The sequence below is a fragment of the Rhodnius prolixus genome, unplaced genomic scaffold (assembly GCF_049639745.1).
Source record: "Rhodnius prolixus isolate KJV_2025 unplaced genomic scaffold, Rpr scaffold_2, whole genome shotgun sequence".
NCBI classification, from domain to species: Eukaryota; Metazoa; Arthropoda; class Insecta; order Hemiptera; family Reduviidae; genus Rhodnius; species Rhodnius prolixus.
In genome coordinates this window covers 49,176,688-49,202,359 of record NW_027411592.1, presented here as the reverse complement: position 1 = coordinate 49,202,359, position 25,672 = coordinate 49,176,688, and the positions used below count along the sequence as shown (strand labels likewise).

General features: G+C 33.9%; 1 protein-coding gene and 1 long non-coding RNA gene across 4 annotated transcripts in view; one reads left to right on the top strand and one right to left on the bottom strand.

The window, feature by feature from the left end:
- Ets65A (DNA-binding protein D-ETS-3) overlaps positions 1-25,353 on the bottom strand; it is a 109,195-nt gene extending 83,842 nt beyond the window's left edge. The window contains exons 1-3 of one of the 2 annotated variants that reach the window (XM_074119703.1): positions 25,002-25,353; positions 18,660-18,907; positions 705-770 (exon numbers count right to left, since the gene is read on the bottom strand). In XM_074119703.1, the coding sequence (XP_073975804.1) occupies positions 705-770; positions 18,660-18,903 (310 nt within the window). In that variant the 5' untranslated portion in view covers positions 18,904-18,907; positions 25,002-25,353. The remainder of the gene's footprint in view (positions 1-704; positions 771-18,659; positions 18,908-25,001) is intronic. The other variant, XM_074119702.1, reaches the window with a different exon arrangement.
- LOC141449847 (uncharacterized) lies at positions 7,749-21,876 on the top strand. Of its 2 annotated transcripts, XR_012455741.1 has the most exons (8): positions 7,749-8,056; positions 9,249-9,428; positions 9,796-9,952; positions 16,909-17,360; positions 18,406-18,514; positions 18,684-18,808; positions 19,305-19,409; positions 20,926-21,876. It is a non-coding gene; the product is annotated as an uncharacterized lncRNA (long non-coding RNA). The 2 variants fall into 2 exon arrangements; XR_012455740.1 differs by lacking the exon at positions 20,926-21,876 and having other exon boundaries at positions 7,753-8,056; positions 19,305-20,919.
- Positions 25,354-25,672: the final 319 nt, after the last annotated feature.

The following is a 25,672-nucleotide window of genomic DNA, read 5'->3' as shown; positions in this document are numbered from 1 at the left end:
TTATCAATAAAAACCACTTTTGTTCAAGTAACATTTAGTAAATCTAATGGCACTTCTGATCTAATCTGCTAAAAAGGACACCTGACCTTTCACCTGAATAATGTAGTGGCAGAGGAGTAACACGAAGCTACCAGAAGAAATTGAAGAAATTTAAATAAATAAATTCATGATTTGTCTTTAATTGTTTTAAACTGATGTAATTTGATTCATAAAATTTAATTTAGAACTACGAGGCCAATGAAAACATCGTTATATTTTACGAGTATGATATGCAAAGTAACTTTAATTTCATCAATTAAATCAAATGAAAAGCATTTTCTTCAAGTTTAGGAGAGGCAATCGCTCTCTTAGCCCTTCTCTCGATACACTTTAACTACAAAATAATAATAAAATAAAAATATTAACATGCAAACACCAGATCGTCATCAAGAAAATTCTGTAAATTTGAGCGCAGAAGTAAAATTTATCTTCGTTAAAAGTTGTAAAATTAACAGATAAAACGAGAAAACATCTTTAATTATTTACTTGAATAATCTGAAATACAGTCATTTTTAAATTGAAAAAAAAGTTGTTCAATTTAAATTAAATGAAATTGTTTCCTTACATTTTGATAGTTTATGACCTTTATTTTGCATCATCTCTTCTCAAATATCATTAAAAATAATATAAAAACGGAAATTTTTTGGATTCAACAATAAACTTACCATTGGGCGATGAAGAAAGGTGACTGAGGGTGGTACTTTTGTCCAATCTGTTTTGCGAATCGAATCCTGAAAAAGAAGTTATCTTGTAAATGTTGCGTAAAAATTTACAAATAAAACAAATACAAAATTAGGTAGTTACAGATTGAGAATCTGGTCTGATAGGACTCTAAATTTGTTAGTATCCAGGTAAACGGTTCTGCCAAATGATGGTACCACTTAGTTGGAAGGATTTTTTTTAAGGGTCCTTTGGGATTTCCACGAAAATGGTTTCAATATTTTTCTTTGTAATACGATTTCTCCTTGCATACATGCAGAAGTATAACTTTTATTTAAGCGTTTTCTCTTGGGTATCCTTCATTAAGGCGCATATCTGCAGATCTACGAGGGTCGTTTGAAAAGTCCGTGCAAAGTCAGAGAGATAGCACCACTGGCGCGTATCGAGGTTATGTTTAGTTAGTAGCATCTCTTGGAAGAACACACACCAAGTTTCAGCCAGATCGGTCTATTTCTTTGTGTTTGGCATTCGTTTGAATCGAGGAAGTCGAGTGATTTTCAAAAAATGGACGAAAAAGAATTTCGTGTGTTGATTAAACACTACTTTATGAAAGGCAAAACGTCTCAGGAGACTAAAGAGAAGCTTGATAAACATTATGGTGACTCTGCACCTTCGATTAGAACAGTTTATAAGTGGTTTCAAAATTTTCGGAGTGGCCATATGGGCACAAGTGACGCTGAACGTTCTGGACGCCCTGTTGAGGTTACTACTCCAGAAATCATTGATAAAATCCATGATATGGTGATGGATGACAGAAGAGTGAAGGTGCGTGAGATTGCTAGTGCTGTGGGCATCTCGAATGAACGGGTACATAATATTTTGCATCAACATTTGGCATGACAAAGCTATCCGCAAGATGGGTGCCGCGATTGCTCACGCTTGACCAAAAACGAAATCGTGTGAAGTGTTGCAAGGACGGTTTGCAGCTGTTCCAGAAGAATCCGCAGGACTTTAAGCGTCGTTTCGTCACTGTGGATGAAACATGGATACATCACTACACTCCTGAGACCAAAGAACAATCTAAACAATGGGTTACCAAGGGGGAATCTGCGCCAAAAAAGGCGAAGACCGTTCCTTCGGCCGGAAAGATTATGGCGACTGTCTTTTGGGATTCGCAAGGAATAATCCTCATCGACTATCTGGAAAAGGGTAAAACTATTACAGGTGCATATTATTCATCGTTATTGGACCGTTTGAAAACCGAGCTGCAAGAAAAACGCCCACGATTGGCCCACAAAAAAGTCCTTTACCATCACGACAACGCACCAGCTCACACCTCAGCAGTTGTGGTCGCAGAATTAATGGAAATAGGGTTCCAACTCGTTTCACATCCCCCCTATTCTCCAGACTTGGCTCCCTCGGACTACTATTTGTTCCCCAATATGAAGAAATGGCTGGCGGGAAAAAGATTTTATTCGAACGAGGAGGTGATTGCAGAAACGAATTGCTATTTTTCAGACTTGGACAAATCCTATTATTCGGAAGGGATCAACAAACTAAAGCAGCGTTGGACGAAGTGTATAAGCCTAAAAGGAGACTTTTGAAAAATAAAAAAGGTTTACCCCAAAAAATTAAGTAGTTTTTATTTTTGCACGGACTTTTCAAACGACCCTCGTAGATGAGGATTAGCTCTCTTTAAAGTATGCAATGTTTGGTCACATTACCAGTTTAATAGTTCAAAATTTAAAGGAACTCGGTTGAGCAGATGTGCCTGCCACTTTACTGAATAAATTTTGAACTTATAACCGGTTTTTCCCCCAAACGAATTTCAAGCTTCAATGAAATTTCACTACGTCAATAAGTGGTAAGAAAAAAGTCCAATTTTGTTTGCATCCTCATGTAAGCATTCTTGATCCACAAATTCTTGATAAAGCTATAATTTTTATTTTTTGTGAAAGTATTACCTAGTCGAAATATGGGCTTTATTACCCGGCCAACAATACAATAGACTCCTCAGATGGTCAAGGCCGCTAAATTTGTTTTTATATAGTGGCCTTATGATCAAACTTAAACAATAGTAATGATGATTCAATTAGAATTTTTCCTTAAACAAAATTGAATTAATAAAGATATCTATCATGTCTACAACGGAAATGGATCCTATTTGCAGGTTTATCTTATACCAATTTCCTAATAATTTTAATACCATTTTCGTATTTGAAAAGAAGAAGTAATAAAACTAAAAAAAACTTTTATAATAAAGGAAATAAATGATGAACGGGAAATACAAGCTATTAAGTTTCCTTTCATTTCTATAATTATTATATTGACCGATTCATATTCATTATTTTAGTACCAGGAAATTCAATATGTGCGTTTGCTGTTACTATCTGTGTTGTGGTATGTTAATTAAATTGTGCATTGTTTTGTGTCTAAGAAACGAGTGTGTAAAATTGGGAATATTATCAAACAGTCGTAATTAAACTATAAATAATAAACTATAAGAAGATAATCGGTTAGATGGAAGGGCCACTTTATTCTACAAATTTTGAAGTTTATGGCGATTTTCCTATTGAATTCTATGCTCTAAGAATTTCCATTATGTAAAATGTGGTAAGTATTTTTTGATATAATCATTCCTTACACAGCTAAAACATTGTTATATTTTTGTGACTTTTTTTACCGGCCATTACGATTGAATTGTAACTTTATTTTCCTGTGACCTAATTGCTGAAAATTCTGCCCTAGTCCAAAGCGGAAGTGAGGTACTTTTATATATTGATATTCTTCTCAAAGTAAAACGTTTATGATTGAACATACTTAACTCTCTTATAAGGGACAATAACGGCATGCAATAGGAGCTTCTGGTTCTTACAGAAAGTGTTGCGCTTTAGAACCCTATCAAGAGAAGCCAAATTGCATGCTTATAATAAAAGGATTTTGAGACCTATTGTGTTGTATAGGGAACAAAACGTGGGCTCTTACTAAGGAGGATGAACGCTTTCTCTTAATGTCTGGAAGAGGAAAATTTTAAGAAGAATATATGGCCCCCATTCTGGAAGGGGACAGGTGGAGGATAAGGACCAACAAAAAGTTAGAGATCTTTATGCTGATCCTGATCTAATTGGCCTTATCAAACAAGGAAGAATTAGATGGTTAGGTCACTTAGAACTAATGGGAGGAGGAAAGAATAGCCAAGAAACTCTTTCTTGGACCACCAGGAGGGGCTAGAAAGGAGAGGGAGGCGCCGGGAGAGATGGCGGCTCGACGATGTTGAGCAGGATCTAAGAGATTTGGGCGTAAGAAGATGGAGAAGAGCGCCTAAGAGATAGACGAATGGCACAACATTATTGAGGCCGCCAAGGTTCATCATGGACTCTAGTGCCAAATAAGAAGAAGAAGAAGAAGAAGCTTAAACTAAAACTGAACTCTATTACCCAGCAGTCAGTCTCTTTGGTGCTTAAATGTTTTTCAGACTCGCCAGATCCTCTCTCAAACTGTTCTAGATTTCCTTACTGGTATACCATTGTAAAAAGTTAGGTAAAATATCTTTTATTAAGAAAATAAAAAACGTATTAATCAATACCTAATTATTTTTAATATCTGATTGCTTAAAAGGAGTAAATATATATTTAAATTATTTTAACGTTGAGAAACATCGAAATGTCGAGGGAATTGCGCAAAAAGAGATTTATTTTTGTGTTATTTAGGTACCCTTAGGTAAACAAAACATTATTATAGAGTTAAAATTTTTCAGTAAACAATATAAAGTGATAGAATTTAAAGCGAACAAACAGCATCACAACGTAAGATTGTACAGAACATTAGAAAAGTGGAGGACACCACAGAAAGTACTTAAGAAGTGTGACTAGGAAGTCGGAACCGGATGTTTGGTGGTGATGCTACAGAATGAGAAGCGAGAAAGAAGAACGGTTCTTAATTGTGTTCGCCATTCGCTTGCTTCTTCTTTACCACAGGAGGCCTCCAAGAATGGTGGTGGTAATTATTTTTTAAATACTATTCTAGCACCCAGTATCATCAACAACCGTTTCTTTGCTGAAAGGCCCACATTCAACATTGGTGTGAGTATTTTTTTTTTTCCATACCTACAGGAGAGGTAATTTTTCTGTTTTATGAATGGTGTGGAAGAACTGTGGTGGCATGGCGCGGGAGGATGTTGAAGAAGAGCAGATCGTGATGCTGGCAAGGAGAGGAATAATGAGTGCAGGACAATGACAAAATGGGTCTTTTGAGCATAATGAAAAGGGGACAGCGATAAGTGTCGCTACTTCCTTCGAGCTGGCACTCCTCCTTGGTCCTTCTTCCTTACAATGGATGGTCCCTCACCACGCTCTGGCTCTATCACCACTTTCCACCGTTTTCCCAAACTCTCTCTTCAATCGCCAAACCAAATCTATGGTTTGAGAAAATATGTTTGTATGACGTCGCCTGTAAGAGGAAAGAGCCTCTAACTCATACCCCCACACGCACACGTCCACGCGCGTTCATACCCAGAATTACATCAAAAACATCTAAAACAATGTTGACACTTGTTTTATGTGTGTAGTGCTTTGGTATGGTTCGACAGTTTCAAACCCCCCCACTTTCAAAACCCTACAACTGATTTTGTTTTAGTTTCTGTAGAATGACCTACTGACTCCTCTACATTCATCATTCATCAAACTTTTCTCATCAACTGACTACTTTATCAACATTACCATCTTTCTATTGTATTATAAAACAACAACATTCGGCAGATGTAACTTAATTACACTATATTTTCACCACACCATCAAACAAAGTGGAGAACTTATGGTAAAACACATTTCCATAAACAATTACATAATATACATCGTAGTATAATATTAGACAATAGTCTAGGAAGTAAATTATAAATGTATTATACGAATTTCAACCACACTATGAGATTTTATTAGATAGTGAGTTCAGTATTATATCTTCTTTTCAGAGTTCAATTATTTCAAACTAATTTTATGTGTGACCATTGTCTTTAGAATTATCGTGAAGTAGATTTTTAAAAAATCTGATGATAACCCTTAGGCTTTCCTGTTAAAGTAAATCTCGAGCTTTCCTTCAACTCACCTTCCAATTTTCATTAAATGATGGCTTCAATTATAACACAAAAAAAAATGAGAAGGAAACATGATTTCCCAGTAACCATCTTAATTTCAGCCAAAACTTCTTCGCACTCATAAGTTTAGCAATGTTTGCAATTATTACTAATATTAAATAGCCTCGCCAATTCCTCGAATCAGTCAAATAAAAAACAACTCGTCTTTTTGCCAACGTTTCGACAAATATATTGTCTTCTTCAGGGCCTGGATATTACAAATACAAACAATTCAGTAACACAGAAAATCAGTAAAAACACAGTAATATAAAAATAAAAATACAATAAATAAATAAAATACAATAAATTTAAATTGTATTTATTGTATTTTATTTTTGTTTGTATTTGTGTATTTGTAATATCCAGGCCCTGAAGAAGACAATATATTTGTCGAAACGTTGGCAAAATGACAGTTGTTTTTTTTATTTGACCGATTCCTCGCCAATCTTGAATCCTTAGTTTAATATTAACTAATATTAATTAGTGTACATCTTCAGTAAAATGGGCTTTAAAGGAAAGCGATTAGCCGCTATAAATGTCAAATCAAAATAACGATTAAATCAGTTTAAAGAATATGAAACTTACGGAAATTGCGTTTTTCTTGAATGATGCATGTATATCTCAATATCTTACTCTCTCTGCATCTACGTATATAAGTTCATACACATAGAGAGAGAGAGCGAACGAGAGAAGAGAAAACGTTGTTGAATGGCCAGTGGAGGGAGCCAGCCTTATGCCTCAGCTAATTAACAATTCCAGATGTTATCTTAACAAGCACAACTTGCACCGCTAACATTCGGACGATTGTCCTCTCTACCCGCAATAAAACAGTATTATTATCCTGTTTGCAAGTTGCCACCTACTTTTGATAACTATATTACAGTTTTCTCCACCTTTTTAGCTTTCTCTTACTAAAGTAAGACTAAATATTGCAAATGAAAAATTAGGAAATTGAGTTCAGGCTGAAACATTTTGAAGACTAAAGGTTTTGAAAACTAAGAGTTATGCTTGGAAATTAAATGCATTTATAATCCTTTCCCTTGTCTACAGTTTCCATCCGTTGGACCGTTTGAGTTCACAGCTCTTAAATGTACGACGTTGTTTTTATGAACTTAAGGTTAAATTATCGGTATAATGGAAGAATGTGAGTGAACTTTTTTATTTTGAGAAAGTGGCGAAATGAATTTTGCGCAATCGAAATGAATATAAATTCCACCAAAACTACAATAATGAATTACAAGTAAAAGATACAGGAATGCAGAACATGACTAGCATCTGCATATCTGCAAATATTTATAAAAAGACAAAAAGTATAACATCTAAAGATTTTTCTAAACTACCTATTATTCTTCAAGCAGTGATTAGTTACAGACTGCAGAGAATCTCACGAATTGATAAATCCATTATTCATGTAAATAAGGTGAAATTAAAATTAGCTACAAAAATAAGCTTGGTGGAAGCCATAAATTCCTGCCTGAAAAATGAAAATTACTTCAGCAATCTTCCTTTTATATTAAAGCCTGGAATTACTAAATTAATCAAAAGAATTTCCATTCTTTTGTAACTGAAACCTACCAAGATCCTACCTCCTAAACCTACCTACTTGAAACCTAAAGTTAAACACTGCCTTCTCATAATTAAGAATTAAAGCAAATGGAAATGCAGGTATTGCATATCCAAACAAAAGGAATTTATGGTACTTTACAAATATAACTTAGAAAAAATGTTTTACTGAAGAAGAGTAGTTAAAGAAGAGGGTAAAAATTTTGAATGGAAGTTATATTATAGGAGTATAGAAGAAGTAGGAACTTTGGCTAGGAGCTTTCATTAAGGGCGAAGCACAGTAAAAGCGTTATGGAGGAGAGTATCTTAATGATTCACCGTGTATTATGCAGGGAGTTAACAGCGGAGCTGGCTATAATTATTATAATGAGTCCCGTGTACTCTCTGTTGAATATTCAGAAGGTAAGACAGTGGCGCGGCGTGCATGAGATATTGCAGCTCCCACCTCCTTAGTAACATCATCGAACAGAGAGCCGGCCGCCATTCTCAAGATATCACCCCTCCCAAACTACATCTCTCCCTTCTACCCGACATAGTGAGACTATTGTTTACACCAACTTGCTACCAAATACTACCGTCCGCAATAGAATATTAATATTGTGATATAATATTCAAAGCATTGTTCAAGATTAGCAGGGAGAGCTCTGGCTAAGCAAGTACTTGGTAAGATACAATTTATTTTTTGTGAACATATATTATTATATCTCTACTGCTTAGTTCTACGGGAAAGTAACTGGTTAGGTGATTTTATATTAAGTGATAAAAACTGAATTTTCATTTTCCTTTCGGAATTTCACAAATCAATTCTACAGACTTCTATTTTCCAAGCTAATATACACGTAGGGTATGATAAAGTGCGAGAAATTATTACCGTTCTTTGAAACAAAGCCGAACTAATGAAGAAGGTTAGCCAGTTTTATTAGTTAAATCTGTCATTAAGGTTCCCCTATTTATCTATAAAAGTGAAACTAAGTGTTTGAAGAAGCTGTAATTACTGATTTCAAACTTAGGAGTGAAATTGGAACAAAAAATACTATGAAATTCAACAGGATAACCTTCCTGAGAAAATGAAAACTTCTATATTGAAATAGGCCTAACATTTCTTTTATATTTATCAATTTACCCCACACTGGACTTAAAAGGACAGAACTAAACAGATGCTATCGACTACTTAAAAGGCTCTTAGACGATAGATCAACACTCTCTCTGGACAACAAAAGACTGATTTATACTTCTATTTTGAAACCCATCTGGGCGTATGGAATAGAGTTGTGGGGTTCAACCAAACGCTCCAATCATCAAAGAATCCAAAAAGCTACAATCTAAAATACTTCGAACTAAAAGCTCCATTTTATGTCTCCAACCTGACTATACACACTAACCTTAACATTTCTTTTATCACACAAGTCGCTAAAACACGGTACAGAAAACTTCACATCAGCCTGCAATCTTATATATGTTAAATCCTCTAGCACAAAATCTTTCTTCAAGAACTCTTCCTGATAACCCGACAAGACGCCTTAAGAGACTGTGGCCTCGTGATCTCTCAAGTGAAGAGAGTGACTAACAGTCTTAATATTTTGGAGTGTTACCACCGGGCAACTTCTCCACTCGTTTGCTTCATTTGTTACTCTGTTATCATTGTTACTTACAGAGCCAACGTGCTGATTGTAGCATAAATAAACGCAAAAAAATATTAATTCATTTTTTGTTTTCCATGACATTTGGTTTTATCAAAACATGGTCATGTATATTTTGTATCAGGTATTATTTTTTTATTTCAGCCTTGAATATTTATTATTTATCTATTAAATGCAATTTATTAACAATAAATCTTTATTGCTGTTATTGGTAGCAAACGGGCATTTGTGTGTCTAGTGGTGATAAACACGTTCTAATGTTGAACTGAAGACAGATAATCTATTGTAGTTGGTGACTCCGTCGCAGTATGTACAAGTGAGCTTGTAGACAAGAGTGGATGGTGAATAGGCTAAAAGCCTTAACCCAACTGAACCTGGCAGATAGTTAAAAAGAGGTACTTCGCATCATTTATATTTATCTAGAGATATAATATCTCTAGTGCCTCATCCACCTTTCATTTAGATATCCTATTCTGTGCTTAAGAAGTTAGAATGCATTGCAGTCACTGAGCTTAGATCTTTTTACAGAAAAAGAGAAAAAAATTGTCAAAGTTGGGTATTTTTCAATGTTACGCTTTTTCGTGCAGTTTTTGACGATCAACCCTTATACAACTGTCCTACCGGACAGTTTTAATCAATTATTAATATTAATTTTTTCTATCAATTTTTTGTTTTATAGACTGATTACACAAATTAGCCGGGCATTTGTTGGGAGATAATACACTTTAAAAGTTTATTAACTTTTTCTTCTAATAATTGCAGGTAGAGGAAGGTTGCATGAGATGTTCCACACCAGGTTTTTAAAAGCAGAAATTTCTTACATTTTTGAGTTACCTAAATGACGCTGCTAAAAAAAAAAGTCCTAGCTGAGAACAGGAAATTCTAACGCCATTGGAAACGCCAATTATGCCCCAAGCAAGTAAGCAAATGAAATCACTGTAAATGTCTTGCAAGCAAAAAAAAGGTTTTGCATTGTTATGATGAGATAGATTTTGATTTAGGAAGATGTGGTGAAGAGGGTGAGGTAGACGGTGAGTTTATGAGTGAGTTTGGCAGAGTGAGAGTGGAACCCACTGCAGTGGGATGGTTAGATTTATCGCCATGATATAAATATCAGTGCCATGGTGCAGACAGAGAGGAAGATTTGCAAATAATTTCTGGCAAGATCTCAGTTGTTGGCGGCAGCACTGCCAGGGGGAGCCACTGGCGTTGGGGTTCGCTACATAAATCTCGCCGGGCGCAGAAGGAGCAGCGAACTAAGAAGAAGTAACTCACTCTCTCGCAGCAAAGTGAGAGTGCGCGGCGATTACAGAGATCTATGGCAGAGGTGTTTTATACCATAGTCGCCGAAAAGAGAGAGAAAAGACGTATTACCATGGTAACGTGTTACTCCCGCCCCCCACCGCTGTGCTACACCATAATGCTGTACTGCGAACTACTCCACCCAACAGTTCATTCTCTACTCTTTGCCCTTTTGTTGGCCTTTCTTAACTTTAGGGGCGTCTCGGATCTTTATTGCATTAGCACTCTGCCGTTCTTGGGCATCATGCTACCCCAACCAACTATTCCTCACCCTACGAATACATACACTAGGAAGTCTCTCCGCCTAATAGATTCCTCTTTAACAATCCATGATGATCTTACAGTCTTCCTCGCCACCCCTAACGAGCTAATTCACTGTTTTAATGAAGTCCTTTACTGATTGGTGTTGAATAATGTCAGTAATACCCTCCTCAACACTGAGGTAGAAATAAACAAAAATTTGACTCCAGCAACTTCAAAAAATTATATCCATCATCCTCAATCATATTAGTTAAATACATATATCACTTTCTTTGGAGCAACAAAACCTGATTTTAAATCTCCGCAACTGTTTTTAGTGAAACATATTTTTCCAACCACCAAAACGACGTTTCGGACAGATAAGTTTATCATCGGTCTAAAAGACGAATTAATAATATACAATTTTTTGTAAAAATGTTCTTTTTCTCAAAATTACATCCGGTTCCTTCTATTTAGACAAAACTATTAAGCCAAATGAAAGAGCTACAATATATAACTTTTTGGTCATGCCCTCTTTTTCAAACAAAAAATAAAGTGCATTGTAGAAATTTGTTTTTATTCAAAATTTTTACTTAAACAATTTGATTCAAATTATTACTATAATAAAAAATTATATGGATAACTTTCCACCAACTTAGGGTATTTTAACTATTCAAAATATTACCGGCAAAGAAACGAAACATTTATAGCTTCCACAATCCCCTACATTCCAAAAGTACATTTAACATAATACCCACTGTAGAACAGAGCTTTACATTGGAAGTACTGCAAATCTTCTATGGCACTAAAAGTCACTTCTTTTGTTTTGAGAATATTGTAAAAATATTAAAAAAATTAGTAGGATGATGGTGGCTAGATCTGGTGTCAGAATACCCCAAAACTAACTGAATCCATTCATAACCTGAGAGTTGCTCTTCTGGATTTAAATGCCATAAATATCTAAAAACTAAATCGATTCTTTCCTCTCCCAGACAACACACATCTTTTTTACTAGCTCATTTACAATTTCCACTATTAGAAAGAAGCCAAACGTTACTCATCCCTCGAAATATTTTCCAGAAAAGTGAAAATGAACAATGAAAAATATTTTTTGATAAAAAAAAAAAACACAGTCAAGGAGCCTCTACTTTATGGAAGAAGCACGTCAGCAAACTGAAATGGCAGGTTAAAAGGAGCTGTAGAAGGTGGAGAGTACTTGCTACATTGCAGATCATAAGCCAACAAATATTAATTTCTCAATTATTTATGTTGATTTTGAATATTAATCCTCCATCGCTAAATGCCCAAATTCAAGCCGTTTCTAGCCTCCGTTTACTTTAGTAATAATTCAAGTTTTACGCTTGATAGAGTTAGGACGTGATAGGCAGGATGATTTGAAAGAAAATCTATGCTAATTTATTCTTGTCTGGGTCAGTATTATTATTGAGTTCATTTTTCTTTTCTGATCGGCTAGGATAAACCATCGATTTGCATTAATGGATTACAATTGAATATTAAAATTCAAGTGTTTTCTTGTTGTACAAGTTAAATCGTGCAACGTTTGCCCTCTTATTTAGATAATCTTAGAAAATTGACTTTAAACATCAGAATTTACATTAATCAACAATCTAAACTCTTATTTTTAGCCCCATGAAGGTAATTTGAATATTGAGTAAATCTATTGCGAGAATCATCACAGTAATTTTTATGTTTACTTAAAATTGTCTTTACATAGCGTTTATTAATACAATTTTTCCAGCTTCTAATTATAGAGAGATCTATTGTTCTGTTGTTGATCATGATTCTTATTTTTAATAAACACAGACGATGTGATTTGATCAGCTATGCTAGCTAAATATCTATTTATTTATAGGTTTTAGACTTTTATCCATCTACAGAGATTAAGTCGTCAGGTAGTATAATGAGGTACTTTTTGGAGTTGTTGAATTCGAAATATCTTAAGAAAAGGTGTAAAAAAAATGGCAAGCGAGATACTGAAAGAGCTTGTGATTTTTCAGAGCTAGATTATAGATTTGTGATAAAGCTAAATCTTCTGCGTTCTAAAAGATCTGTTGGCTTGTGGCGATATCTGATGTTTGCTACTACAAACTATTGTATATAATGCTTGAATGTGAAAGAGAGGGTTTAATGAAGACTTAAGGAGTTTGCCTATGGTTTTGATAAATTCAAATATTTATAAAACAACACCCTATTGGCCCTAAGTATATGTATTCAACTGTAATTGAGGTTGATGAGGTGTTGAATATGTTGTTGCCAGTTTGAAGTGTTGTTGCTCTGTCGGGATATCTGCAGGTAAACCAAATTCTCTAATGGCTTATCTTCCTTTTTAAAGAAGTGGCTGGCTACTTTCTTTACTGGAACTTTATAAGACTGTAGAAAGTTTGACTGCGATACTCTTTAAGCTACTGTCCAATTTACTGGAGCCTTTAAATTAAAGATGAGATAATAATAATAATAATAATAAGGGGAGGGATTAGCTATGTGGTTAGCGTACTCGATTCCCACGCGGAGGTCCCGGGTTCGAATCCAGCTGCTAACCCTTAGATTTTCTCTTCCTAGGAGCTTCTTACAGCTCACTGTCCGGTGATGGACAGTGTTGTCTGTGACGAGAGAACACTGTCCGGAGGCCGGCAGTGCACTGAAAAAAGCTCCAAGCGCTAATAACCTCAGCTGTTGATGCACTAAAAAATAATAATAATAATAATAATAATCGTGTTTATTAAGAAACAATATGCATACAAAAGCAAAATATTCTCAGAGAACCCAAACTAAATTTATATTTAATAACAAACACACCTTGGGAATGGACTTTGACAGTCTGCCAAGTTGACTCTAATTTATAAAACATTTACTAAACTTCGGTTCTAAACAAACATATTATTCCATTGTTAAAAATTAAAATGAATTGCCTCTAATTCCAAGCTGATAACAGTTTACTTAGACAGCTTGCCCCAATCAAGGCCATTCAAATAGAGGTTTTAACCTCACTTTTCTTGAGTTTTCTGTTTCCCAAAAAACTGTACCCTGAACTCCAGCATAAACGGTCATTCCCCAGTGAAATGGATTATATCTATCTTCAACCGTTCTCCCCTAAATCCAACACTAAAGACTTTGTAAATACAATGGCATTTAGCGTTATTTGCTTTTCGTAACAGACTATCTCTAAATTCTGATTTTATTTTTAGCATCAATTGATTATTAGATTATTTTATTTTATTTACAGAATTGTAATTGAGCTGAGCTAGGAAATGTTTCTTACTCTTTAAAAATAGTTTCTTTTTTATCACTTCCTACGCTAAAATATAAGATAGCCGTGAATTAGGCAACAGTAGTACTTTTTGTACATGATTATAATGTAAATTAAACATAAAACAGAACATATTAAACATATAGATGAGATTATGCCTGGTTATCCCATCAAAGCCTAAAGTGACCATATGGTCACAGTTGAATTTTGCCACATTTAATAGAGTGCTGTTCATTCTAGATAATCAATTTAGATTTTCTCTTTACTATTGTGTACGCTAGTGTATGTTATTCGTAATAAGGGATGGAAAATCATAATAACTAGTGTTTTCAGTTAGTTACGCTTTTTTGAAAAAAACCTGTTTCAATCAGCCTGGACCCTAGTTTATTGTTAGCAATTTTTTAGTTTATTAAATATGTCATAATTTTTGTTTTCTATATGAAACACAAAAACCAATAGTTATTATAAATTATGTATCAATAACAAAGTTCAAGACTTAAATTTATACTTATAAAATCACATTCAAAAGCTGTGTTACCATTTGGTCACATCAGGTCATTGGACTACTATTTCATTTTTCTTTTTTTTCCAATAATGCACATTTCAAAGTCAAAGATAGGCTGATATTCGAGGAGGCCTTAGACTTACTACAATAACAACGAATCCGATGATGAATTTGTTGGTGAGCCGTAATTTTTTATTGTTCCACCTGAAGCGGCTGTAATTACAGCGATAACGAAATGGGGAGGGGGAAGCATATTAGATTGGAAAAGCGGAATTGAGGTGGTACGTTGGAATGGCCATTCCGCAGTTACTTTAGCAAGGATATTTCCACTTGGAACAGTCAATAGGAATTGCCATCGGAAACAAAAAGATATGCATTTCTTGCACGAATGTGACTGTAACATGGGCGGGACTGATGGATGAATGGCTTACCGAATAAATATACGTGGTAAGAAATGGTGGTGGCCCATATTCACGTGGTGGGTGGGTGCAGTGCTTCATAATGCTTGGGTGTTTTATAAAAATCACGTCATGTAATGTACCAAATTATCGATGTAATGTAATGTACCAATAGAATGTTCCAAGGACGATTGTGTTGAGTTACCTAACAAATTATAAAACGGCTTCAAAAAAACAGGACATCCTTCAATATACACATTAGATGAAGATCTGAGATATGATCTGATAATCTGGGACACTTTGTGATTCTGGTGCCAAATAATAAAAGAAGGAGATGTATAAATGAAGGATGTTCATCTGTGGTCACAATGCAGAAAAGACGATGTAGGTTTGTGAATATCTTGTTTTGAAACCCACCATTCGAAACAATCAGGTGCAATTTTTATGTTAAACATTTTTTAAAATAAAGAAAGTTTTTCCGTATTTATAATCAAGTAAATAAGGCATTTTTGTTGAAAAAAGATGGCGTTGTATACTAGTACCCTACTGACCTGATGTGACTATATGGTCATAGGTCATTAACAGAGATTGGCTAATAATATCTTAATTAATTTATGTTTTCTATATTATTAGCAACCTATTTGATAGATAAAATAAAAAAGTTTTGGAAAATTTCAAAAAAAAAAATACTCCGGCTTTGGAGGGTTAAAGTGGGCTTTTGTTCTTGATCGACTTCTTGCTGTTATTGGGGGTAACTGTGTGGGTTATGAATTGTTTTGAACAGCTGTTAGTTTTGAATTCATGTTAGAAGTTCTCCTTTTGAAGTCAAAAGATATGAATTTATATTAGTGAACAACATTTTTATTTTTTAACTTTATATAAATATTTTACTTTTTTCTTTTTCGATTTTAAAATTCAATCAGTATTGAATGAATTCTTCTCTGGATGATAACTGATCGTTTAAGAGTATTAGAAAATGGCAAACTAGTCTTAATTGAGATGTCATGGGAATAGAATTCAGGTGAGACTAATTTTAGTGTGTGCGTGGCCATACATGTGCAGTAGCCAGGGGGTAGTAGCTATACTGTCGGATGTTGCACTGTAAGAGGGATATGGAAGACAAATAGAATACAATGAACTGCGCACATATACACTGTCTACTGGCGGACTGAAGGCGGGGTGACCAACCAACTCTATCAAATCTGAACTACCTTCTATTCCAGTTCTCTCCCGTTCCGAAAATAATTTTACTGTGAGTAGCAGTTAGTCCGACTGGTGTATCGAATATCGGCATCATGCCACCTCCATCATTGGCCCTACACACTCAGACTTCTATAACTCTGTGTTGTCACGCTCACTAACTGCACTCTCATCGGTGCCCTCATCACCCCTTCACTGAATCTCTCCCCTTCTACATTGTTATTATTATTATTATGTATATACAGAGAACAATCTACAAGTATCTATATAGTGAGAGGGTGCGCTGCGGTCGATGTACATATTCAATTGATTGCATTATCAACAATCCATCCTACACACTATAATTATTTACGGTACAAACTGTAACCAGTATTCCATTGACCAGAACCAATCTTTTATAAGGACAGTAATTTCTCTTTTTTTCTTTTTTAAATATTTATAGCGCTCACTGTCTGGGCTTCTCAGTGTGCCAAAACTGTAGAGGACACTTACATGAATTCCATCTTACTACAATGCTCAAGGTTCCCTTACTAAATGTTTGTTACTTCGTTTCATTACCACATGTTTCACTGTAACTTTTTAATTAAACGACGTACTGAAACCATTTTCTTAAAACCAATTTTCGTGGGAAGAATTTCCAACTAAAGCGAAATATTAAATTTGTTTCTGTTTTTTTGGGACTAAAACTCTAAAAAAAAAACTAATATCTTTTCGAGTATTTTTATTATTTCTTAAACTTTTGACAAGCTTTATCAGTAAGGCATTGTAAGAAAGGTATAAAATATTGTAAGTTAAAAACTAACAAACAATTATTATTGTTCATTATTTTGGTGACTGTTTCATTAATCCAGAAGGAATAAAGAATATTGCCAATTTCAGGCTTTATTTTTTTTATTTTTGCCAAGCTTTCAACCTAGAGACTAACGATTACAATATATTTTATTTACATTTTATTGTTATAGGTTGGTGGGCCTTCTGCTAACGAACTCAGGCGCCTGGAGTTTTTCCAGTAAATTGTCAGACTCCAGACAGTGTTCACTCGTTTATAGACAACATTGTCCACCACCCGACAGTAAGCTGTATGAAGCTCCTTGAAAGAGAAAATATAAAAAGCGGGAACTGGATTCGGACATCAGATCTCCGCGTGGCGTAGATATTAGATGCTTGTTATTTCTCATTTGGTCAGTTCCTGATTTATCTCCATTTTCAAAGAGCTGACTCAATGTCTGGAGAAAGTTGAAAATGCGAAACCCATCAGGATTACGAAAAATAGGTGAAGCTGTAATGGATGACTCAATAATATTGACTAGCATTGCATATCCATCCAAGTGTTCAAGATTAGAATATGCTTGTGCTGCAGATACATAATACGCACTGAAGGAAGATTTGACAGAAAGTGATGTTTTCTAGATAAGTAAGGAATACTGTATCTCGCTTTTGTTTATATCTGGATAGAAATTGTTAAAGTATCCAGATATCAATTTTAGTAAGGTTATTCTTAGCTTTGAAGGTGCACATTTTATTTGACAATAAAATGGATTGAAGTATTTTATGAAGATGGTTTATTATTTAATGTCATAATAGTCTGTCTCGGATGGATATTACTCTAGTTTAACGCTTATATTATTGACTTGGAAGTTTTATTTTTGGTGGTAATATTTATGGTTATTTCATAAAAACAATATTATATGAATGGACATAAAGTTTTATACTACAATAAATTATATTTTACTCGATGTTAATAAATAAATAATGGGCGCTTTTGACCTGGCGAGTCGATGCGCGACTGTCGGTTTTTATTAAAGTTTTCCATAAATTTCTACCATCTTAAGAAATCCTAATTTCTGTAACATAATTATGTTAGTGTTTATAAAAAAAAAATAAACTAGGTAAAAGGTGATATGGGTTCCACAGACCCAATTTTACAACCACAGGTTATGAACCTTCAAAGATGTCTTTTAATCCATTTGAAATGTAGCCCTTGAAACAAAGATTATTGGAATGATGGATGGTGTACGAACACTTATTACAGTCATTCAATGATTCTAATATATTCATAGATACAGGACTGGGTAAAAAAAGTATAACCTGCGGTATTAAAACTAGAAGGTATCTTTATAACTTAATATTTAAGCCATACGTTCCTGAACAAATTTATAAGTGTAATCTAAATACAGAAGGTATATATTGTCTTGCAGACCCATGTGCCCAACTTAGTAGTATGGGAAACAAGTTAGCTGACAGTGAAGTGATTGATTTATTTGAATGGTGTGATAGGCCAGCACTAATTGCATATTTGCACTAGGCTATCATTTACCGCATTTTCTAATTAAGTAGTTCAATTTTTAATTAACTTCATAATTATTATCATTTTTTGGCGTATTCTCTAAGTTTTTTGGTTGATTGGATACATCATAAAGATAGTTATCCCTATTTATAGTTTATCTTTTTTTTTTCAGATAACTCTCGTACTATGTTTATGTGTGTTTTTGACGATTTTAATTAAGAATGGAATATTTCTGGAGAAACTTCTCTTGCTGCACACCTGACAGGCAGCCAATAAGCTGTGTAAGTCCACGCTTCTATTTGAGTAAATTACTATTTACTAAATCAAGTAAAATTGATTATGTAACAAAATAATTTTCGATCTATCAATAACTCTTTAAAAAAAAAAAAAAAATATCGCCACAAAAAATTATTTAAATTAACTTACCATGATTTCTTTTTTCGTCAACAGCCGACTGGAATGTGGGTGACAGATCTGTGAATGCGCTGGACGCCGTTAGTGCTGCTTTGGCCTTCTCAACGCTTTGTTTTAATTGTTGAAAAGTGCTGGGATTACAGAATCTATACCATTCACTGGTTGGTGATAATTCTTCTGATTTTATAGCACATCTTTTCAATTCCAGCCCTCCCGAATAGGGGCAGCTGTCATACATTCCGACCTCCAAACTCATGTACCTTGAAACAAAAAACAAAAATTAATCGAATGACTTTACATTAAGTGATTAATAAATACTAAAAATGATCCTAGTTAATGGAAATTTGATTAAAAACAATCCCTACAAGAAGTGAAGCAGTGAAAGAAACTAAATTAATTACATTAAAATTGTAATTTTTCTTTTTATTGTTCATACTGCTGAACAACAGAGGTTACATTAACATTAAAGGTTTGAATTATATTGGGTACATTATTGTACTGGAGAGAGCGCACGGATCAACAACTTATTGAATATGAAATCTAACGTTATAGATATAGTGACGCGCCTAAAAAATTTTTTTTCTTAATGTATAAATTATTCAATACTACGCTATTTGTTTAATTTGATCACATAAACAAGTTGCTTATTTGTTGCAGTTTGAGGAAACCGTTCAAAAGAGGTTGCACCAGAATAATTGACTAGCTGCTAGAGGTAGAATGAACTATACATTCTCAAAATGTAAAATACATCAGTTAACCTTTGTAAGTAGTGTTAAATCATAAAGAGAAAGAAATAGCAGACAACTGTACTTGTTTTCTTTATCGAAACTTTTCGCTGGGCACAACCGGCTCTGTCCAGTATTCTTCCGTAGAAATGAGAGCTCTCCATTTCTAGGCAGTAAGATGTAAAAAGCTAACAAGACTTTGAAGTCCAATTAAATAGACCAGACTTAAAGAAATGTCGCTCAGGCAGATCGCTGGAGGTGGTGGAAAACGTTTGTGATGCTAATCGGCCCTCAGGGTGTCGCAAATTTAATCTTTTGGAAAAAAGAAAACAATTCTAGCATTTAAAATTTTTCCTATACTTATTTATTATTGTTTTCCCTTTCTTTGTTGGCCACCTTTCGTTTAATTTCAAAGATTTTTTTCACCAGAAAACGAAACACTTTTAGCAGAGTGATTGTCCACTAAGTCTAAGAAGACACTAGATTTACTGTCATGTTTTATTTGCATCACAACTCCAGGTTACACATTAAACGTTAGTGAACTGGAATAATTTATTTGTAATAGATAAAACTAGAGTAAGGTTACTTATATATACTAAATAAATAACCTCCGGTTTCTTGGACCATTTAAACATCATCCCATTTACTCTACTAGTAGAAAGCTTTTCTTGACTAGTTTACGGTTTAGTAGCACTACTGCAAGATTTCTAGCAATACTAATAACTAACTATGTGTATGTGTGCAAGCGGGAAGGGCCGCCCGATAGCAATAATCTCGTAATCATAATTTCCCCTCAACCACCCGCCTCCAGACGTCGGCGTTCGTTGAAGTTAGTAACTTCTGGGGTTCCAGGGCCGATATAGATATATATAAGAGAGAGAGTTAACAAAAACAAGAGTACCGTGAGTGTGTTAGTGTTTTTAGTACTGGAGTAACTAATATAAATCATAAGATAACTGTCTAGTCGTAACAGTGAGCAAGGGGTAAGAGGGTGCTGTTACTCACGGTGAACTGCACTACTCCGGTTAAAGTTTTGTTTTGTGTGCGAGGGTAGGGTGTAAGGTTATCTGTTTGGTCGAAGGTTAGGCCACGGGCTAGCGCCTGCACTCCCCATAAAATATAACTCCCAAGTTCTTACTCCATGTCCGAGCGATATGCGTGGCTACTATGTGGACTATCCACATATATCTTTCTTTATTTCCAATTTGATCCATCTCTTACATTCGTTCAAATTGGAAATAGTAGAAATAAGGAATATTTACCTATAACTATTTTAAGTTTGTAAAATTCTTGCCTACATTTCGTACTAACTGAGTGCATCATAAATTATGACCGTGTGAAAAGAGTGCAGTTGGAGAGACTTTTAGATTGGTAACCACAGAGAAGCGGGTGGACGAAGAACGTAGTAGAGGGCAAATATCGCTTCAATGATATTTAAAGAACCTTTGCATGGAGAAAGATCCCAGTACATCTTTAAAAAAATATTTTTGAAACAGACATTTCAAATTCAACAACCTCCCTTCCTATTTCTAATCATCTCTCTCTGTTTCCAGATACTCTACATCTTGCAAAACCCTCTACTATTACATCAATGATTTGTAGTCATTTTCCTAAGTAACGTAAGTTTTAAGTACTTAAAACCTACTTCATCATTTCTATCTAATTCTCGGTCTTAGCTATTCTATCTTTAACTTCTTCTGAAGTTTTCCTTCAAATGCTACTCTTTATATATGTATCGAATTCCAACGAATAAGGATCCCAATTTTTTATATTCTGGGTAACAAACCCGATTATTACTTTACCAAATGTTGAAAAATCATGAACATAGGTAATTCTTTATTTAAAATTAACTGAATCATTTTGTAAGAAATAAAGCAATTGCCAGAACGGTAGCCAACAGGAGGATGTCCAAGAGAAGGAGTTAGAATGATCCAGTCATTTGTTAGCCATTAATAAATCCTGAATTTGCTATTCCCCAAATCCTTTATTTAGACGATTTAAATTTTTGCGATTAGTTTTAAGTTATAACTGGTGTATTTAGATTTATAATAACGGCAGTAAGAGGAAACCATTTGATTGCCCCACATTTTTTGTTTTGTTTAACTCTACCTAAATTTTGGAAACAAACTTAAAAATACTTTAAAAATAACTTTTCTATGAAATAAAATTCCTTTCCTCTTTCTTCTTTTTACAAAAAATTGTAATAGATTAAATAAACTAGATAACAAACATGTCAGAAACATAAACCATAGGAAATTCATGATTAACCGCAATCCTTGATTTAGCGGAAAAAAAAGAACTGAATATTTAAACCCAATATATATTTGCCCAATATTATGTATATGTAAAGAAATATATATTTGTAGGACATTTATGTATTCATCAAATTGAAATAAGCGAATGAAATGTTTAAAAAATAAAATCTATATTCCGAGCAGAAACCATAAATAAAGAACGGGTGTCGTTTTGGAACAATTCGTTTAAAAGGGTCCTCACCTCCTCACCTCAGCGTTTGTTGGACACTCATTCCTTCTCTCTCACACATTTTATGACGTCATATTTTACGGAGAAAAGTGAAGGTGATAATTACAGGGGTACATTCTATATTCCTCGTTCCTTCAGAAGAGGGAATGCCGTTTCCAGCCATTCTTCTCCACATAGCCTTCTCTTTTCCAACCACTTTATAGCCTATTTGACACCTTGTCTGCTTACTACAGAATTCTTTTTATTATTATTATTACCGGAGACACTTTTTCCTTGCTTTTTTAAACGAGTATCCGTGTTCCATAACTGATGTAAATTATTCCATTTTGCTCGTGGTCCTAACAATAATCCAGTACAAATAGACGTCACTGATTTTCTTTTTTTTCTTATAGACAGACGATAATGAGTTTAAACCAGCGAAATTGCCAGTTTGATAGTATTATAGATTAAGAAGTGACCAACTACTCCATTCCACCGCAGTCAAAATCTTTCAGTGTAGAATAAGATTGTACCTACAATTGATTGCAGTACTTTATGTATTTTCAATAGCAACTCTGTAGCATCAAAGTCCAAGTATTTTATGGAATTTACGTGATTTTAACTGTGAAACTAAAGGTATGACTGACCAGTTACGGATTAAAGGGAATGGTGTCCTGTACCATAATGAAACTGACGAAAGATGACAGATTTAAAATAAAATAAAAATATGTGAACCGAATGTAGCGCTACAGAAATGATTATTTTTTAAAGGAATGGTTCCTAAACTTCGGAAACATTAACGGATAAACATTATCAGGAAGCATAAGTGAAAAACATGTTAAGGTCAAACCATATGTAGAGGTTCGTACCTATGTCTGAGGAAAGTGAAATCTAAAGTAGAAGTAAATTTCATACATAAAACTATAATCAAGATACTGTATCCATTAAAACAGTTTCAATTACATGGAGACCTATTAGTTCTTATGTTTTTTAAAGGTATGACATCTAACGAGCAGTCCGCTCATTTTGGATGTAAGTAGGTTGTTTGCCTTAAGGTTCTAGAAGAACACTTGGTATGTCAAAAAATTAAATCTTAACGCAAAAAGTAATAATGAATTAAATCAAAAAATAAAGGAAGTTCAGTTCGAATGCATTTAATATAAGAATTTTAGGAAATATTTAAGGGTACGCCAAAAACAAGAGGATTAGTTCTTTAGTAGCGCCAAATCAGCGATTCTTATGCTGAAATAATGCTACAATCGTAGGAACAGATCATATCAATGGGTGATCATATCTCATGCTCGTATTGGTCTTCTCCGGACGTAGAAAGAGTAGAACTGCTAACCAACAATAATAATTTGGAAAATACTAGAAGGTAGGAACTTAGAGATCACTGAGATTAAAGAAGGAGCTTAGATAAAATTTGGCAACCAAAGCTGAAGGTGCACTGCTAGTAAAATAACTATTATTTAAAAAAAGAGACATAAACATGTTTTCACAACGTCAGAATGCAGCATTAATTTATGATGTATCAATAATCAATTAAGCTTAAAGTAAAAGTTCATAAAAGAAAAGTACAAAAATTAGAGCAATTTAATTGCCTTAACTAATGTAAACCTTTGGATGGGCCTTGGGCGTTTTATAAAACTAAATTTATTAAATTCTAATCTTATACTTAAAGAGATGTACAATTAGGCACATATTTAAACAATTCAAACGGCCAAGTATTAAGAAAATTAAATTGATATTTAATTAGAAGAAAAATTTTCTTCTCAAATTAATCCAATAATCTAAAAAAGTAAAAAACCTGCCATAAAACTAGCTGTAATTCTATTTTAAACATTGAATCCGTTTGAATTCCTGTTTCTGTTAGGTTCTTGAAGATCTTTTTAGTATATAAGAATTTAAATCATAGGATTACAACTGTATAACGATCAAAAGTCTATTTGGCCTATTTCATTTTAAAGCGAGATTTGTTTTTGTACATTGTTAAAAGAAAAGGGGACAAGTAAAACAAAAAATAAAAACGGATCAGTTAGAATGCATGTAAGAAATATTCCTTCTACATTGAAATTAATGGTGATTTAATGGAGTCTGTCATGGTAATAAGATGAACCTAAGAACTATTTTATTTTAGCAACATACTTAGAGATAAGCAATTTGTCTGACCTAAACCGTACTTTACAGCAATCTACGTTAATTTTTCAATTTACAATAAACACTATCGAAAAATTGGTACAACCAAAATTCTATATCTACCAGTAACTGAATAATAGACTATCATCAAGATAAAGATCTTTATTGAAATGTCCAGCTTTAGTTTAGTAATTAACTGATAATGATGATCATTTACTGCGTTAGAATTTAATTAACTACAAATAATCAATCGATAACAAATGATTTATGAACCTTAAATTTATTTTAACACGATTGTTTAGAAGCTTTACTAACTGCTTCGTTGAAACGGCAATCGTGTTGTCCAAGTTATGAGTGTCGATTTGAAATGAAAATTGTGAAATTAGTGTTATACTTAAGACATTACAAAATTTACTAAATAAATTTCCTTTTTCTTTTCTTTAACTTTAGATAATCTTTACATAATCACGGTTTTATTAATTTGTATTTAAGTAACATAACAACGGAATCTCTTTAACTGCAGAAAAAAATGGCTTAATTAGAAGATGGATTTTTGGGTAATCTGTATTTAAATATATTTTTTCTTATGCGCTTTATGGTGCTTAACAAAAATCTTAAGATAATATGTTGTTTCTAATTTCAATGATTTTAGAATTAATCATTCGCTTTAACACTTCTGCTTCTGCTTTTATTAAGATGGTATTAATATTAAGGTATTTTATTTATAAGGCTTCTTTTTAATTCAACTTTTTTAATCGGTCTATATAAAACAAAAATATTTAGAGTTTCAGTTACAGTCTGTTTAGGTTTGTTTAATTGTGATATCCTGAATTAATTAGTACTCTTTGCATTTGTCGAAAGTACTTTCGTGTTGCTGTTATCTAAATTGGCTTTATAATTTAAAAATAATTAGGCTTTGATTTCAAGAAGTTAAACTTTTATAATGATTCATTAAAATATATTCGATTCAATTAAACCGAAAACCAGACATCACAATTAAACATGCGTGGTAAGAGTAATAATTGGTTACCTTTTTTTGTCGATGTGGGTGTATGAAGAAGAAAAGGAGGTTGACAGCGATTACCGGAGAGAAACGGTCATGACGGAAGTATAAAAATGAAACGAGAGTATAGCGAGCAACGGTGTCTATAACATTAATGGTCTTGAAATGCCGGCCACTTGGACATTGTCGTCCTCGCGAATAGCTTCATAATCGCACCCTAATTAAATTTACAGTTTAGAAAGACATAGAAGAAGAGCATGAAGTCCACGATACCACCCCCTATAAAACCTGTGGGCATATATTGTAACTGTATAGTGGGGATAGTGATAATGATGGTAAAAGGTTCTATGCCAACAGTACCATACAACCTCTAGCGGGTGATGATCATTTGGAGGCGGTATAACCAGAGGGTGAAAGTTTAGTTGGCGGGGGTGGCATCCATTGCCTAGGGCGGTTGATATCCTATTCTCATTGGTCCATATTACTACTTATACGCTTGCGCATTTTATACTATCACTTGGTATATACTGTGGGTATACTGCCGCCTCCTCCTCTGAGCCCATACCCATCCTTACAGTACGGTTACAATACTTATATTGATGCCATCCTGGGAGCCAGTGGTAGTTAGATACTCTTTACCTTCAAAAAGTAAACATTATTTATTACTACTATTAATTACAAAAACCTAACCTTTGAAA